Source organism: Ambystoma mexicanum, chromosome 3q (genome assembly GCF_040938575.1).
Source record: "Ambystoma mexicanum isolate Mex_15411 chromosome 3q, UKY_AmexF1_1, whole genome shotgun sequence".
Taxonomy (NCBI): Eukaryota; Metazoa; Chordata; class Amphibia; order Caudata; family Ambystomatidae; genus Ambystoma; species Ambystoma mexicanum.
Genome location: NC_090926.1, coordinates 345,175,894 through 345,194,437, shown reverse-complemented (window position 1 = coordinate 345,194,437; position 18,544 = coordinate 345,175,894). Strand labels below are relative to the sequence as shown.

At 53.1% G+C, this 18,544-nt stretch overlaps 1 protein-coding gene across 4 annotated transcripts in view; it reads left to right on the top strand.

The window, feature by feature from the left end:
- Positions 1-18,544, top strand: part of LARP1 (La ribonucleoprotein 1, translational regulator) — a 1,174,773-nt gene that overhangs the window by 696,293 nt on the left and 459,936 nt on the right. For all 4 annotated transcript variants that reach the window (XM_069653974.1, XM_069653972.1, XM_069653971.1 and 1 more), the window contains one exon: positions 14,299-14,422. In XM_069653974.1, coding sequence (XP_069510075.1) covers positions 14,299-14,422 — 124 coding nt within the window. The remainder of the gene's footprint in view (positions 1-14,298; positions 14,423-18,544) is intronic.

Here is an 18,544-nt window from a genome sequence, read left to right as displayed (position 1 = left end):
CAGAACCGGGACCTTCTGGTGTTCCCCCTACCAAGAAAAGAAGGATCCACCCTCCACCTCCTATTCAGCCGTCGCGCCCCGTCCAGCCCTCCTCCCCGTCCACCCGAGGGGATGATACGGGGACTGACACGGCAGCGACGGGTACGGACGACGAGGTATACGACGAGGATGTACCGTCGTCGCCTCCCACCAGGGCTTCTCCGCCCGACGAGATTGGATCGTTCCACTCCATGATCACCAGGGCATCCGAGCTTTTCCAACTCTGCCCTGAGGAGAAGGAAGGTTTCCTTTATCAGCGGCGCGAGGCCAAGAGGAAGACGGTCCTCGCAGTGCCTCTATTGGACGACATTTGGGATGAGGGCCTCACCCTCCTCAAGAACCCTTCCACGACGCCAGCTAGAAGAGACCGGTACGAGAAGAAGTACCGGGTCCCGGATACGGCCCCCCTGTGCCTCAGGGCGCAGGCTACCCCGGACTCCGTCGTCTCCGCGGCGGCCAGGAAGAAAGCGGGGGGGGGGGTGCGGCCTCCACATCGACTTCCCCACCGGACGGCGAGGGAAAGAAATTGGACGCTATGGGACGCAGAGTCATCTCGTCTGCTGCGACGACGATTAAAGCGGCCAACGCCTTGGCTATCGTGGCCCGCTACGACAGGGAGCTCTGGTACAAACTGGCTCCCCTGCTGGACTTCCTGCCGGACGACAAGAGGGCAGAGGCCCTGGAGATCCTTCAGGAAGGTGAGGTGGCTTCGGACCACGCCATTACCGTTGCGACGGACATCGCCGACACTGGGTTCCGCCAGTTGGGCAACGGCGTTTGCCTTAGGCGGCGTGGATGGCTCAAAGCTACGGACTTCCGTCAAGACGTTCAGACCAGAGTCCTGGACATGCCCTTCAATGGGAACAACCTGTTTGGGAAAACAGTGGACGATTCCCTTCAGGCCATTAAAGCGGACACTGAGACGGCCCGGGCCCTTGGAGTTCTGCAACAACGACGGACGCCCTTTCGGAGCAGCGGAGGCAAGGGCGCCTCCAAAGGTTCCGGCGGCGGTTTCTCCACCTACCGTCAAGCGGCCCGCTCGTCGTCTCAGGAGGCCTACAGAGGACGAGGCAAGTCTGGCGGACCCCGCCGTCGTCGCCAAGGAGGTCAAGGCGGCAAAGCCTCGTCGAAGCAGGATTGAACCGGCCGTGGGGTCGGGCCCCCACCGAAGCACCCCGGTGGGAGGCCGGCTGGCGAGCTTCGTCAGCGTGTGGGAGTCCATCTCCACCGACCGTTGGGTGCTGGACACCTTGGCCCGGGGCCACGCGCTCGAGTTTCAAAGAAGGTGTCCGCGCGTCCCCACCGTGGCCAGGAAAGAAATTCACGTCCCTCAACTTCTCCTGGAGGTAAAGGCGATGCTCAGGAAGGGCGCCATCGAACTCGTCCCAAAGAGGCTTCGGGGCTCCGGAGTTTACTCGAGATACTTCCTCGTGAAGAAGAAGACGGGGAGGATGGCGCCCCATCCTGGACCTGCGACGTCTGAACAAGTTCATCAAGGCGCAGAAGTTCCGGATGGTCACCCTCCAGCACGTCCTGGGTCAGCTGGAGGAAGGAGACTTCCTGTCGTCGTTGGATTTGGAGGATGCCTACTTCCATATTCCCATCCTAAAGGGGCACCGAAAATTCCTCAGGTTTGTGGTCCAAGGGCGTCATTACCAGTTCAAAGCCCTCCCCTTCGGACTACGGTCGGCACCCAGGGTATTCACCAAGTGCCTCGCACCGGTGGCGGCGCAGCTGTGCCGCGAGGGGGTCCACGTCTACCCCTACCTGGACGACTGGCTCATCCGAGCCAAGACGAGGGAGCTCGCCGTGGTTCACACGGCAAGGACCGTCCAACTTCTCACGGACCTGGGATTCTCCGTGAACTACGCCAAATCCCACCTGGTACCCGCGCAAGACGCTCTGTTTCTGGGAGCGAGGCTCAACAGTGTCCCTTCTGGCCTCCCCGTCGGAGGAGAGGACCAGGACCATCCTGGGCAAGGTGCAGCGGATGTTGGTGGCCGACGCGGCCAAGGTGAGCTCCATCAAGTCCCTCCTCGGAATGATGTCTTCCTGCATCTACCTCATTCCCATGTGCAGGCTCCGGATGCGCCCGTTGCAGGAGTTCCTGGACGCGCGCTGGATCCAAACGACGGGCAGCTTCGAGGAGAGATCACACTCGACGAGAGTTTCCGACGAGCGATCCGGTGGTGGGGCACCCGCGCGCATCTGACGGCGGGCATGGACTTCCAGACCCCAGCCCACCAGGAGACAGTGACCACGGATGCCTCCCTGGAAGGGTGGGGAGCGCACACCGAAAATCTGCACGCAAGAGGCCTTTGGCTCCCGACGGAGAAATCCCTACATATCAACGTCCTGGAGCTCCGTGCAGTGTTTTGGGCCCTCAGGTCCTTCCTTCCGTCCCTCAAGGGCAAGGTAGTGAGGATCTTCACCGACAACACCACCACCATGTTTTACATCAGGAAACAGGGCGGAACCAGGTCCCCAGCACTGTCCAAGGAGGCGCAGGACCTGTGGCATTGGGCCGTCGCCCAAAGGATATTTCTGGTGCCGTTTCATCTGGCAGGGATAAAAAACACCATCGCCGACTCACTCAGCAGGGAGCTGCGCTCGTGCCACGAGGGGAGCTACGGCAGGATCTAGTGGATCGCCTCTTCCGACGGTGGGGCACACCCCAGATCGACCTGTTCGCGACGGTGACGAACTCCAAGTGCCGGAGGTTCGCCAGCAGGTTTTCCCAGGCGAGGAGCATGGGCGATGCTTTCTCGTTCCCCTGGGAGGGCCTGTTCCTCTACGCGTTCCCTCCTTTGCCACTGCTAATCCGGCTCGTCAACCAGCTCAAGAGGTCACGGTGCAGGATGATCCTCGTCGCACCTGCGTGGCCGAGGCGGATATGGTTCCCGGACCTTCTGGACTTGTCAGCGTCCCCACAAATCAAGCTGCCGGTGGACGCGGATCTACTCTCCAGGGAAGGAGGCGCCATCCTCCACCACGACCCGAAATCGCTGAACTTGCAGGCCTGGCTCCTGCAGCGCTAGAGTTTGGAGGATACGACATACCGGCCGACTGCAGAGAGGTTCTTGCAAAGGCCAGGGCGTCCTCGACTCTTAAATGCTACGGACACAAATGGAAGAGGTTCTCTGTCTGGTGCCACGCACAGAAGATTAACCCTCTACGGATTACGGCTCCCCAAGTACTGCCGTACCTGCTGACGCTGGCCAAAGCTGGACTGGCACACGCGTCCATCAAGATTCATCTTGCTGCGATCTCCCGATACACCAGAACCACGGGGCGGACGTCCTTGTGGTCTCATCGTCTGGTGAAAGAGTTCATGAAGGGACTGTTCAGATCGTTCCCGCCGGTGAAGGCTCCGGCCCCGGCGTGGGAGCTCAACGTGGTGCTGACCAAGCTCATGGGACCTCCGTTCGAGCCTCTGCACTCGGCTCCGTTGAAATTTCTGTCATGGAAAACAGCGTTTCTTGTGGCCATCACCTCCGCACGACGAGTGGGAGAGATCCAGGCCCTTCCTGCAAGGCCCCGTACTTGACTTTTCACGACACGAGGGTAGTGCTCAGGACGCACCCCTCCTTCATGCCCAAGGTACCGTCGGACTTCCATCTCAACGAACCCTTGGTGTTGCCTGTGTTCTTCCCGTCTCCTTTGTCGCCGGCTGAGAGGACTTTGCACTCGCTGGATGTGGCTAGAGCGCTGAAGTTCTACGTAGACCGCACAAAGTGTTTTCGGAAGACGTCACAACTCTTTGTGAACTTTGGACCTGTCAATCGGGGGAAGGCTCTCTCGAAGGCTTCCATTTCCAGATGGCTCTCCGGCTGTATCATGTACTGTCACCGGTTGGCAAACCGACCGCTGCCTGGCCGTCCGAGAGCCCATTCCACCAGAGCGATCGCAGCTACCACAACGTTCCTATCTGGTGTGCCCCTGCTGGACATATGCAGGGCTGCTACGTGGAGGTCGACACACACCTTCACGAAATTCTACTGCGTCGACCGGGATTCCAGGGAGGAGTCCAGGGTCGGCCAAGCAGTGCTGCGCAACCTGTTCGCCTGAGGTGAGCCTGGTGAGGAGGTAAGATGCTTAATGTTGAGTTTGATGTAATGCTTAATGTTGAGCCTTTGCCACCTCCCGTGGTTGTGCATGTGTGTACTGCTATGTATTCTTTATTCATGAGCATGTGAAGCCATGCCAGACCCCATGCTGGAGAAGGAACAAGTTACTTACCTGTAACTGTTGTTCTCCAGCATGGGTCTGGCATGGATTCACATGCGAACCCTCCCACCTACCCCTCTGCGGCTCTTCACTTGGTCATACTGCCACTTTACGTGCTACCAAAACTGAGGATGGCTGCCAGAGGCGGGGCTTAGGGAGATGGCAGTCATTGGCTGTGGTCAGTATGACGCAGAGATCAGTGATTGGTTACTACTACGAAAGACAGATCAGAAACGAAACTGATACTGGTTTTTCTTTACCTAGGATTCCCAGCCTGACAGGGAATATTCATGAGCATGTGAATCCATGCCAGACCCATGCTGGAGAACAACAGTTACAGGTAAGTAACTTGTTCCATGTTGCTATTGGCATCGAACATAGTTCTTGGTGCCAATCCATCGAAGACTTTGATAACAAGATTGTGGGTCACAACACAAGCATTCAGATGAAACGAACTAGTATGCCGCAGATTAATTCTGCCTTTAATAATCCCCCTGGCGATATGACTGAGCTTCTCGGTATAGTCACTGGACTCAATCCAACACCATGCAGAGGGGACCTATGTCCTGCCAGTATTAAGGAATCTATGACTCATGAGTCCATGGATTACCAGGATGTTTAACTTGTCTAGAAGGCGTAGTGCCATCCTCTCTCAAGGACGTTTGGGGAACTCCCCTCAAGAAAAGCTTGTTCGACCCACTGCTAGCAAAAAATTACCGTCCCATCACAAATGCACAAATGTCCCCTTTTTTACTGAAGATTCTGGACAAGCTGGCATATCTTCAGCTGCAGGAATTCTTGGGAAATAATATCCTGGTTACGTATCAGTCTGGCTTCCGAGCGTGACACAGAACTGAGAAAGCCATGCTAGATCTCAAGTCTACCCTTGCTTGGTGGATGATGGCCACCCAGCTCTGCTGATGCTCCTGAACTTGTTGGCAGCCTTTGACTTGGTCGACCATTCAATTTTAATATTCAGGTTGAAGAGTTTGGCCGGCTGCACCCAGGTGGCTGCTGACTGGGTGGCATTTTTCCCATTGTCCACGAGTATCAAGAGTGGCCATGGAGGGGGCTGTGTCGCTTCCCGGCACACTTAATGCCGGCGTGCCTCAGGGAATCCTGTATTTCGGCCGCACTATTCATAATTTACATCAGATTACTGGATTTGCGTGATGGTCTGCATATCCGTTATACTAACTATGCTGTCAACACCAGGTGGTCTTTAAACTCTCTAGGGACTACAAATTGGACTGAGACACTTAATGACGTCTACTCGGCTATCCAGTCCTGGATGACTAGAAATTCACTTGCTTTTAACGATGGCAAGACTGAATTTATTGTGGCAACTAGTTGCAGGTTAAACAAACTTGATACTTCGTACAAGAATTTTGCCATTGCTGATAGCCAGGTCCCTGTGTCCACCAGTGTTAAAACACTGGGTGTCCACGTTGATGGAGAGCTTAATATGAAAGATCATGTATCCCATATTGGGGACCTCCTGTGGTTACGTGATCAAACTCCTTAACCAAATCGGGCCCTATATCTCTATTGAGAACAGATCTACTTCGGCATTGGCCTTTGTCAATTTGAGAATGGATTACTGCAATAGTCACTAAGCAGGGACTACGAAGTCAAATATCCAGCCAGTCCTTGCAGTTGGTTCAGAACAGTGCAGTTTGCGCCGTCTTCGGTCTGCGAACACATGATCATGGCCCTGAGGCCAGGAAAAAGATACACTAGTTGCCTGTGGTGCGCAGGATCTCTCAAAACTCACTGGCTCACACATGTTGGTCATCCACTGCCACTCTCTATTTACCAAATAAATTGATACCTGATAAACCTGCTCGTGCCTTAGTCGGAGGACTTGGATAAATTCTGTCAAGTTTCAAACTGTCTAAATTTCATGGATGCAATTTCTCAATGCAGACATCCAAGGAATGGAATGTTCTTACAATCAAAATACAATCTGTTACCTCCTTGCCCTGTTTTAAGAAAGGGGTTGTCGCACTTTTTTTGACTAGATCGATCAGCTGTGTCTCCTTTCATTAGGCCCTCCGTCTGTATTTTCTTTTGTGTGCCTTGAGGCATACGGGCATTTGCATTAGAAGAAATGTTATCGGTGGAGCCCCTTCACCTGTTCGGAGCCTTTATTGGTGGTGATGGACTCTTCTCTATCAGTCTGGAGGGCTACGCGATTCATGGAATACGGTCCAGATCAATCTGCGGAGCTCCGGGCAGTGGACCTGGCCCTCAAGGCGTTTTTCCCCCTAATCAGGGACATGTCCATTCTGGTCAGGGCAGACCATTCTACCACAATTTACCTGAAGAAGCAGGGTGTCACCTGTCCTCCCACCCCCTACCCCTCTGATGCATGGAGGCTGTTTCGATATGGGAATGGGCCCTTGCGGAGAGGATTTGGATTTCGGCAGTCCACCTACCGAAGGACAGCAATGTAGAAGCAGACCAGCCGAGTCACTTGGGGACCTACAAGTGGGAGTTGCACGACAACTCCTTGTTGCCTCTGTTCCAGCGTGGGGGTTCACAGATCTGGATATGTTTCATCCCCCCGGAATGTCAAGTGCCCCAGTCTGCATCATGGGCAGGTCGTGGGACTCTGGGAGATGCCTTTCAGATCTGTTGACACGACCACAGGTGTTATGCGTGCCCGCCCACCCCTCTGCTCCAACGAACTCTCTGCGTTCTGGGCCTCAGTGAGTTGCATCTTCTGCAGTTGTGCTCCCAAGGTCCCGTCCATCTTTGGATACCAGCCGGGGCTTCCTTACTCAGCAGGGCAGTGGAGCATCCGGCCCTGGCGGCATGGTCCTTGATCAGTTTACGTTTCAGCCCGCTCAATTTTGAGATGACAACTGGGACATCATTCAACTGGCCAGGAGTCTCTTGACCCGGTCCCAGTATAAGGGCAAATGGACTAGGTTCTGCCATTGGCCACTCTACAAGGGGCTGGATCCTGTCCTTTGAACAGCTTATTGGCTTTTTAGGCACCCCTGTATCATTCTGGAGTTCAGTCTGTATCTGGTCATGGACATAAATAAACAATCCTTTCAGTCAATGGCATCTGTGGACATCCTGTTTGTGATGCTAAAGGTGGTTTTTATTGGCGAGCTGCAGGCTTTGTCCTCGAGCAAGCCGTTCAGCACGTTTCACAATGACATTTTGCCCACATATCTTACCCACGATTGTCTCCCCATTTCATTGCAATCAAGAGATCTGCCTGCCATTATTCTTCCCGAACCTGCAGTCAGAAGCAGACCCGGCTCTGCATTCCTTGGACCGCAAGAGGGTCATCAAGTTGTAGCTATCCCAGACGAAATCCTTCAGGAAGTCCGTGGCTATCTGACGTTTGGGTGCTCCTTCCCCCAGCTCTCAGGCTTTCATCGCCTGTGGATGGTTCAGGCCATTTTGGAGGCTTATACGGCCATGGGAAAACTGTGGGGATTAATGCCCATGCCGTTGGAGCAAAGTCAGCGGCCATCACGATTCAGAGACATGCTTTTTGGAGATGTCATCAGCAGGGTGGCTATTTGGGCCACTCAGTCTGCCTTCTGTAGGCACTAGTGCATGGACTCTGGTAAGGCAGTTATGAAGAAACTTTTCTCTTCATCCTAGTTGAGGCAGGTTGTCACAGCTCCACCCCATGTTCTTTTTCGGTGGAATCACCAACAAGGATGGAGGAAAGTGGACGGGACGTACGAGTAATTAACGTTACTCCCTGTAGTGACTAGACTACTCAGTCCATAGTCTCCTTTCCGCCATACGTCCTACCTGCCCCCCCCCCGATAGTGTCAGGGACTGATAGGTCTAGGTGTAGCCACATATCTAAGCGGCTGTGTTGAAAGGGTACTGAGTTAGGCGGCGGGCGGTTCCCGAGGCCGCTCCCCCCGTGCTATACTAAATTGAAAGTGGAAGCTCAATTTTTCCCCGCCAAAGGTTCCGGTACCATCCCCATGTTGGGGGACGCCCACAAGGATGGAGGAAAGGTGTCTATGGACTTGAAGTACTGAAGTTTTCTATGTTTCATGGATTTAGATCTCCCAACTAAAGTAGATAAGGTGACTAAATGTTAGTCTTTGATGCTCAAATCCTAACTTGGCTTCACTTGTACTCCCGTCTTTCCTCCATACTGCATGGGCGTCCCTCGCAAGCGACGGGAGACTGAACAGTTTTCACCAGAAAAATCATCTTCCCCACTAAATTTAGAGTTGCACGGAGGCGTGGCCCTGGAAGCATACGCTGCCCTGACCCCGCCCTCCGACGCCACACCTCACTCCCCTTTTTCGCGTTAACTGGAACAGGCCAAATTCACTAGCGCTCCTGGGTTTGGCTTCGGCCATTTAATTCCACACAAATTCTTCCTCTATTTTCTTTTGTCTTTTTTCAATAGGTACTCGGTCCTCAGATGCCACATTTCCTCCCCAGCGCATGTCAACTTCGACGGGGTTCAGCGGGTGACCATCCTGCAACGAGCTCTTCCCAATTTCAGACCCCCATGCCCTCTGCCTACGTTGCCTTGGCCCAGACCACGGTTGGGAAGCCTGTTTGGCATGCGGCTCGCTGTCCTCGAAAGCACTGAGGAACAGACTTGCCAGGTGGAGAACTCTTTCGGCGGGCTCAGTCTGAGGATCTCAAGAGATTCGTGAAGCATCGATCCATTCCTGAGGTAGGGCCTATATTTTCATCTGCACCTCGCAAGGGAGACTCCTTCCCAGGGGCTCCCCTACGCGGGAGCGACCGGTCTGGTCCTTATACCAACACACACCGAGGCTGTCGTAGGGCTGTGGGGTCCTTGGATACTCCTGGTGCCAAGGTTGAGGGGCCGCTAGGCTCCATAACCGGGCCTGTGCCCTTGTACCGGCATCATGGCAGAGGGGCTATGCCCTGTTATCGGCAGCATTTCTGAGCAGGCGCCTGAACGCAGCTCTAACGACTCCCGGGTCAAGGTTGGTACACCTACCGGGCACGGGCCCGAAGAGCGGGGGGGAAGTCGCACGCCTCTCACATAAGAGACTTGGCAGAGGCTCACACCAACGAGCCGAGTTACACGTCGCAGCCACGTGGTAGGCAGCTCAACAAGATGGCCGACGTGCCAGAAAAGGACACCCGTTTGATTCCTCTGCAGGACTTCTGCAAAGAACGTGTATCGAGGTGTGACTGGCATCAATCAGGTACGTGGCCTACGGCCTACACTTATGCGCAAGGCTGTTTCCCTTGTATCCGTATGTAGTGTTAGCAGTGGCCTCAGCTGCCTATAGCTACCCTGTCGGTGCCTTCCTCTTCCTCAGCCAGCGAGGACCAGATCTTTGAGAGGTTCCTCAGCCTCATGAAGTCTCCAGATATGGGGGCTATCGTCAAGGACGCAGTCAGGGAAGTCCTTCCCGTTATGCTAGCGGCACCACAAATGCCTCTGCCGACACCTCTGGCCATGGGGCAGCCGCCTCCAACTCCTCAGTCTACTCCGCAGGCGGTTCCATACCAGCCTCCTCCTCCTCTTCCTCAGCCTCTGGCGGTGGTACCTCTGCCCCAGCCTCCTCCTCCACAGGATCCCCCAGGATACTGATAGGAGGATCCTGACATGCCATCATCAGCCAGGGCCTTCCACGAAGGTATCTCGAGTCTGGCGGAATACCTGGGCCTCCCCAGGCCCAGGTCGAACAGCCACAGAGGGCGTCCTCGCCGAAGCCCTCACGAGGCGCCAGTCTGCCTGAAAAGAATTCCACTACAGACCATCGTGGTGTCCCTTGCCAAGAAGGGTTGGCTCAAACCCCACTGTGTCCAGCCAGTCAACCGCCGCCTGGACACCAACTACAGGCAGATGGAGGGGGATACACTCTTGCCCTCCTCCCACCCTCAGCCACACCCCTCGGTGATCGCTGCAGCATCACTGTACTCCAAGCCTCAGTCGTCCTAGTCTTCATCTACAGTGCTGTTAGGCAGGGATGAGAAAACCTTGGAGGCATACAGTAAGCTGTGTTCCAATGCTTCCTTGCACCTGCGACAGGCCAACGCAGACACCATGCTGGCAGCCGCTAACAAGAGATTATGGTGTGAAATTGCCAACTTCCTCATGGAACTCGCCAATCACGTTTGAAGGCGGGGCTAGCCGAAGCCAAGCTTGTGGCTCAGGCTATCATGAAGTCCACTCTGGCACACATCGATACCTCTGTACGTGCCATCTGTATTGCCACAGTCATGAGAAGGATGGCCTGGCTCAGGCAACCAAGTTCAACCCGGATGTCCAGGAATGTATTTTAGACCTGCCCTTCGAGGGCAGTGACCGCTTTCACTCCAGCACAGACAAAGTGCTGGACAAGAAGAATAGTTCTCAGATGGCTAAGTCATCATCCATTCTGACCAAGACCACGCCCAAAGCGTACTCCAATCTCGGCAACGCTTGGATAAGGGTAGCTAATCTGGAGGCTTCCGCTGCTTCCAGGGACGGAGGTCTAGATGGCAGGAACGCTCGCCGACTCCTAGTCGGCGCAAGCATCAAAAGGGGGGTGGGGGCAGGGGCTTTTTCCAGTCCTCCGCCTCCGAGGGTAAGAAGTCATGACCGACCTTACGGGTCCACGTGTCACCAGTGGGGGCCTGGCTTGCTCTTCACGCACACTTTTGGCAACAGAACTTTGCAGACCCCTGGATCCTGTTGGTAGTATCCTCGGGGTAGTCTACCTATTCCTGCCTCTCCTCCCTCCTCCCCTCCTGCAAGTGGGGACAACTCTTTTGGCAGAGATTCGGTCGCTCGTCTTGAGCCAGACCGTGGGTAAAGTCCCAGCCAGGATCGGGCTTCTACTCCAGGATCTTTGCCATTCAGAAAGAACCAGGCTGACCTGAGAGTTGTACAGGACCTTTCCACCCTCAGCCTCTCCTTACCTCTCCAGAGGTTCTAGATGGTGACACCAGCTGTTATTGCGGAGACATTATGCAGGGGAGAATGGATGTGCTCCCTGGATCTGAAGGATGCCTATCTGCACATCCCAATCTGGCAACCCCATCGTTCTTTCCTACGGTTCAGGGTCGTGGACTGCCATTTTCAGTACAAGGTCCTCCCTTCTGGCCTCAACTCGGCCCCCAGGGTCTTTATCAGACTCATGAATGCGGTGGCAGCCCTCCTCTGGGCTCAAGGCCTCCATATATACCCCTACCTAGACGACTGGCTCGTCAGGGCTACATCTCAAGCAGTGCACCACTCCTCCCATGAACTGATGAACACGCTATACGACCTGGGCTTTTCGCTCAATCTCAAGACACAACTGCAGCCCACACAGTGGTTTACCTTCCTGGGCCTCATCTGGGACACACGCTCCGAGAGCGTCTTCCCCTTCTGAGGACAAGATCGGAGCCATCAGGAGGGCCACGTCCCACTTCCTTAGCCGAGGCTTTACTTCAGCTTGGTGGTACCAGCATCTACTGGGCCTTTTTGCAGCGGTACTTTTGGCCGTCCCCCACACAAGACTCAGGATGAGGAGGATTCAACTCCACTTCTCAGCATCGTGGAACCAGGAGAGGGGCTCTCAGGCCGAAATGATCAAGATTCCATCTGTCCACCCGGACCTCACATGGTGGTCCAGGGACTGAAACCTGCGACGGGCAAGCCCTTCAGGCCCCACGCCCCACAGGTGGTGATTACCACAGACTCCTCCCTAGTGGGCTGGGGAGCCACCCTCGAGGACCTCTCGGTCCACGGCACATCAACCCGTCAAGAACAAGAATGCCACATCAACTAGCTGGAACTGAGTGTCATCTGGTTGGCGCTCAGCCTTCCTCCCACGTCTCAAGGGAAGGGTTGTCCTCATCCAGACAGACAACTCGACCAGTATGTACTAAATCAACAAGGGGGAAACCAGGTCCCTTCCCTGTGCAGACTGGCCATCCGCATGTGGGAATGGGCCTTGGAGAACAAGATTTTCCTCACGGCAGTCCACATTCTGGGGGAATCCAGCCTGGAAGCGGACAGAATCAGCAGGTTGGGAGCCAACAAGCCACCAGGCACAGGAAGTGCTCCCAGTTTGCCTCCTGGCAGGGGCAGGGCCTAGGCTCCCTGGGCGACGCCTTATGGATCCAGGGGAGTGGCATGTCGGCATACGCCTTCCCACCCACTCCACTGATTCAGAGTGCTTTGCAAGTTCAAGGAGTCGCACCAGCTCAACATCATTCTGACGGCTGCGTGGTAGCCAGCCAGGCCATGGTCCTCAGAGCTGCTCAGCCCCTCAACGGTATCTCCAATCCACCTCCCGACAGGCCCAGCACATCTGACTCAGCAGAGGGAGGGTGGGGGGGGGCAAGGTCGTACACACTGCCCCTCAGAAGCTGTCCCTCCAGTGTGGTTCCTGAGCAAGTGACCCTCAGCCACCTAAACCTATCCGAAGCCAATCTGGAAATCATACAGGGGGCAAGGCTACCAGAGTCCCCTATAAAAGTAAATGGATCAGGTTCTGCCACTGGGCGCATTCCAAGGTTATAGACCCGCTGGCGTGTTCTTTGGACGACGTGCTGTCCTTCTCAGCTCGCCAACTCTGGCATGCAGGTGGACACCTGCCGCACACACCTCTCAGCCACTGGGGCCTACAGGAATTCGGAGGAGGGTGGTCTTCTCCAACCCTATCGTCAAGAGATATTTGGCCGCACTCGCTAGACTCTACCCGCCCATCAGGAAGCCACACCCCATGTGGGATTTGAACCTAGTCTTGGGTGCCCTCGCACACAAGCAATTTGGGCCTATGTCGTCTGCGGACATCACGCTGGTCACCATCAAGACGGCCCTGCTAGTTGGCCTCGCATCGGCACGCAGGGTCAGTGAAATCCAGGCCCTAGTCTCCTCAGAGCTGTACACTACCTTTTACAAGGATAAGGTGGTCCTGCGGACCCATCCGGCATTTCTACCTAAAGTGCCATCAGCCTTTCACTTAAACAAGATCATCGTCCTTCCTACATTCTTTGTGGACCCGAAGGACGAGTCTCAGAGTTCTGCACTGCCTAGATGTCAGGCGTGCCCTGAAACTCCACCTGGACAGGACAAAGGGCTTCGGCAAGTCAGATGCCCTGTTCATCACTTTTGCCAGCGCCAGGCCATCAGGCCTCCAAAGCCTCCATTATTTCCCGCTGGATGGTCTCGGCCAACAAGGAAGCGTACAAGGGCCAGCATAGACCCCTTCCGGTGAACATGCATGCCTACACGGTCGGGGCCAAGACAACGGCCATCGCCTATCAGCGCCATGTCCCCTGGCAAGTCATAAGCAGGGTGGCCACATGGGCCAGCCCATCAGCTTTCTGCAAGCATTACTGTTTGGATGCTGGCTCCAGGTCGGATGCAGCTTTTGGATAGGCAGTTCTCCGGAACGTGTTTGCTTAAGCAGGGAACGCCTCTCCACCCTGGGGCTACCTTCAGTTGAAATCGCCCATGCAGTATGGAGGAAATGGGACGGGACGCAAGAGTAATTATAGGTTACTCCCCGTAGTGACTAACGTCCATAGTCCCACCATCCTCCCCCTAATAATCTGGTGTCATTAGGCAATGGTAAATCTATTGTCGACGCGTCTTTTGGGACTGAGGTGTGGTGCCGGAGGGCGGAGTCAGAGCAGCGCCTCTAAATTCAGTGGAAGATTTTTCTAGTGAAAAATGTTCCGTCTTCAGGCCCTCGCAAGGGACGCCCATGCAGTATGGAGGAAAGGGGACTATGGACTAAGAATACGTTAGTCACATCAGTGAGTAATTTATTATTTTTACAGAATACTGTAAAACAATCACTTCTGGCTATTAGTTTAATCTGTAGTGCTGTTAAACTGGTCTGTATCGCCTTATGAATGTGCCATGGGATTGAAGTCAAATGAGAATCTGTAAAAAATCAATTAGATTGGCTCCATCTGAAGGATGTTGCAGGGGTCATTTCTTTGCCTTAATTTTAGATGTTGCTTTTGATATTCATTTTGATAGTTGTGCATTCATCTTTTTACTTTGCTTCAGGCAGATAATCATCCCTATCTTTCTAAATGTATTTCATTTTATTTCAACTAAAGCAAGAGGTTGAGAACTTCAAGAAGGTAAACATGATCAGCCGGGAGCAGTTTGATACATTGACACCAGAACCTCCAGTTGACCCAAACCAAGAAGTTCCTCCTGGTCCACCTCGTTTCCAGCAAGGTAAAGTACACGCTTCCATTAAAGATTTCGTTTGAGTTGCATACCCAGCATTATGCTCTGTCCTCTCCTGTTTAAATATATGTGCACCTGTCAGTGGTGATGGTTCGCAGGGTCTGGGAGAGCAGCAGACTCGTTGCCCCTCATGCCCTCCCATAGTCGCTCCTTTCAGTGGCTGCTTGCCCCAATCATCCACTTCGCTGTGTAAGGCAATGTTGGGGTGAATTCTCAGTTCTGTGCTAATTCCCTTCAACCTTCGAGATCCCCAGCTCTTTTGCTTCACTTAGGACTTTTTAATTTTAGCCCTGGAGTGAGACCGAACTTTTCCTCGCGCTCGTGTTTTTACCTGATTTGGATTTTGTCTTCATGGTTTTTGGAATCTGACAAATTCAATAGGCATCGGCTTTTTATTTATTTAATACACATTTAACAAGCTTTGTGTATACAACATAACCAACACAGTATGATTCCCTTCATTATAATACATACAATTTACATAATATAATTCTTTGTTAACCCTTTAAGTTCCATGGGTTGCCCTCCACACCCCATGTGCCCAGGCCTTTTTTGATGATTTTGTTATGTTGTCATTCAATGCCTTGTAACTTTTGTTACATGAGATATCTCGGCCAAATTTGGCCCCCTTTTTCCCCCCGCATGTAGGCGGACGTAACACCACCCAGGAATCCTAGGTTGCAGGGGAACGGGGGTGAGAACAAATAACCAAAAAGGGTGAACATTTGGGGTTTTTCAAAAAATGGCAATAAAATGATGTACAAAGAAGCCTGTGGTTTTATCCTTGTAAGAAATAGGAACAAATGGTTTGCTGTGCTGAATTCCCCAATTTCCTGGATTTCAAGAACAGGTTAAGTGGAAATGAAAAAACATTATTTTGATGTGGTTATCAACCGTTTTGTGAGAGGTAGGCGATTTTGCCCATTTTTGCCAATTGGACATGTGTGGACGGAATGGAAGAAAATGGTAGGAAAGCCGAATTGGAGGACAGGCATACATTTCTGAAAAGTAGACAAAATTCCAAGTTTAGGAAGGGGTGATTTGCGCATGTCGGGCAACTAGGTAGGGGAAAATTCCATAGTTTGGGGTGTGGAGGGGAGCGGGAAAATGACTCCAAGTAAGTGCTGGACATGGTTGGCTTGGTACGGCAATGGCTTCTATGAATTTTGAGAAAAATGCTCCACTACATTCCCCCAACTCTTGCAGTTGGGAAATCACACATTTTTTGTAGTGTTGCACAAAACCAGCAACACCACAAGCCAAACACTGAGCCATGGTACACAGGAGTTTTATGCTTACGGCCTGAACAGACTTACTTAGCATGTGTAAATCGGGAAAACCAATGTGGTGAGGAACAGCAAGCATACATTTTTTGAAAGGGCTCAGGCAGACCTTTTCAAGTGTAGGTGACTTGTGCAGGTTACAAAAGTGTATGGTACCTAAAGCAGTGATTAAATGTAGGGCACATTTGCGAAAGGAAAGAGTTGTGTGACAAAGGGCACCAGCAAATGGGTCGAAACATTATGAAAACCACACAAACACAACAAATTTCATACCTTCCCACAGGTGTCCCGACGAAAGCGGTACCTCACATGTGTGGGTGCACCTACCTGTGCAGAAAACCTAAAACACGGCTAACCCCAAGTGTTTTCGGACAGCTGAATTTCAGGATTTCTGAAGTGCACATCATACAGATATGGGCTAGAGGGTGTCCAAGCCACCAAGGAAAATGGGGAACCCCATGCATTTCTGAAGCAGACACCCGTGGGAATCTGCAGAGTTCTGACTTGCGCAAATCGGGCCAGAATTTATTACCTAGAAACCCTGGAAAAGTTGAAATTGGCAACAACAAAAAAATCTGCGCATTTCACACGGCTCACCCACTGAAACACGCTGCTACCAGCACATGGCCTACCTTCTCGCATTCCCACAGGTGTCCGATGAAAACAGTACCTCACATGAGTTGGTACAGCTACCTTGGTGCCAACGGGAAAGCCTGAAACGCGGCTAACCCCAAGTCTTTTCAGACAGCTGAATTTCAGGATTTATTTCTGAAGCGCACATGATACAGATGAGGGCCTACAGTATCCAAGCCACCAAGGAAAACTGGGAACCCCATGCATTTCTGAAAAGAGGACACCCGTGGGAATGCAGAGGTCTGACTTGTGCGAAGCGGGCCAGAATTTATTACCCAGAACCCCTGACAAAGGGAACATTGTGTGTTTTCCCCACGAAATATCACACTTTGTCGGGGATTGGGGGTAATAAAAACCAGGGCAATTTGCGCAAGGCAGACCTCTGGATTCCCACGGGTGTCCTCTTTTCGGAAATGCATGGATTCCCGGTTTTCATTGGTAGCTTGGACACCCTAGGCCCAAATCTGTAGGGTGTGCGCATGCACAGAATTCCTGAAATTATGCTGTGCCGAAAGACTTGGGGTTAGCCATGTTTTATTAAGCTTTCCCCTTTGCGCCCAGGTAGGACACCTGCGGGAACGTGGGACGGTAGGCCATGTGGTGTTGGCAGTATATTTCGGTGGGTGAGCAGAGTGAGATGTGCAGAAATTGTTTCCTCCCCCTCATCAGCCCCCCACAAATTTGGAGTTTGCCGGGGGTTCTGGGTAATAAATTCTAGGGCGATTTGCGCAAGGCAGACCTTTGTGGATTTCCAAAGGTGTCCTCTTTTCGGAAATGCATGGGATTTCTGTTTTCTTTGGTGGCTTGGACACCCTAGGCCCATATCTGTATGGGGGGCACTTCGGAAAAAAATCCTGAAATTCAGCTATCGGAAAAGACTTGGGATTAGCTGTGTTTTAGGCTTTCCCCTTGGCGCCCAGGTAGTTGCACCCACACGTGAGTTACCGTTTTCATCGGGACACGTGTGGGGACGCGCGAAAGTAGGCCATGTGGTGGTGGCGTGTTTCGGTGGGTGGCCAGAGCCAGAATTGTTTATTTCCAGCCAACTTCAGAGGTTTCACTCTGTCCACTCACCGAAACACGTCGCCAACAGATATCGTACCTTCACGCGTTCCCACAGGTGTCCCGACAAAAACGGTACCTCACATGTGTGGGTGCACCTACTTGGGCGCAAAAGGAAAATGCTAACCCACTGGTAACCCCAAGCCTTTCGGCACAGTAATTTTGTTTATGTGGGCAACCTACAGATTTGGGCCTAGGGTGTGGAAGCCAGCAAGGAAAATAGGCGATACCTCATGCATTTCGGAAGACATCTGTGGGAATCCAAATATGTCTGACTTGCGCAAATCTCCTCAATGTATTACCCACAAGCCCCGCCAAAGACCCACATGGGAGAAGGGTGCCCAAGGACAGGGACATTACCGCCGACTTTGCTGCAGCTCTGGCTGGCCTGCGTTACAGCTTCTCCCAACCAGGGAGACCCGGCAGTGTGCCAATACCTCCCCAAAGGGAAAAGCTGTAATGCAGTCCAGCCGCAACTCAAGGATGGTTGGGGGTTATGTCCCCGGCCTTGAATATCCATGTACCATCTGGGTCTATGTCCCCTAAGCACAGCGGCAGCTCCGGATCCCCATTCCTCCCTGGAGGTGACATCTGTAACATAGCACAGCCAGAGGTGCAGCCTGGGCTTGCAGACGGACATCCCACATGGTAGACATCCGCTCCCAGGGAAACACCAATGTTCTGCTGGCATGGGGGCAATTTGTGGCCTACCCCTGCATTGTGTCCCAGCCCACCAAAATATCTGCCCAGACAGCCTATTTCCACCCACACATCGATCCACCCACAGTCTCACCCAGTGGGCCCTAACCATAGAATAAACAGTACTTGCATAACTTTGCAGCTGCTCGTGTAGAAAGCTGTAAACAAAACAAACGTTACCTACGGTCACCCCAGCAAAAACAAATCTACACTCCTACTTTCCAATCATGCTACCCCTTCCCCCCCCTGCAAGTCATCCCTGGGGGTCTACTGAACCTGACCCCGAGTGAAAACACATTTTTCCCTTCCTACGGGCAGAAATCTGCACCGAGGGAGGGCTGCATGAGGTGCCCCCACTCCATTTGGGGTGGGGGAGAAGCCCACCCCAAAACATCAGACAGGCCCCCAATGGATGGGGCAGAAAGTTTGCGGC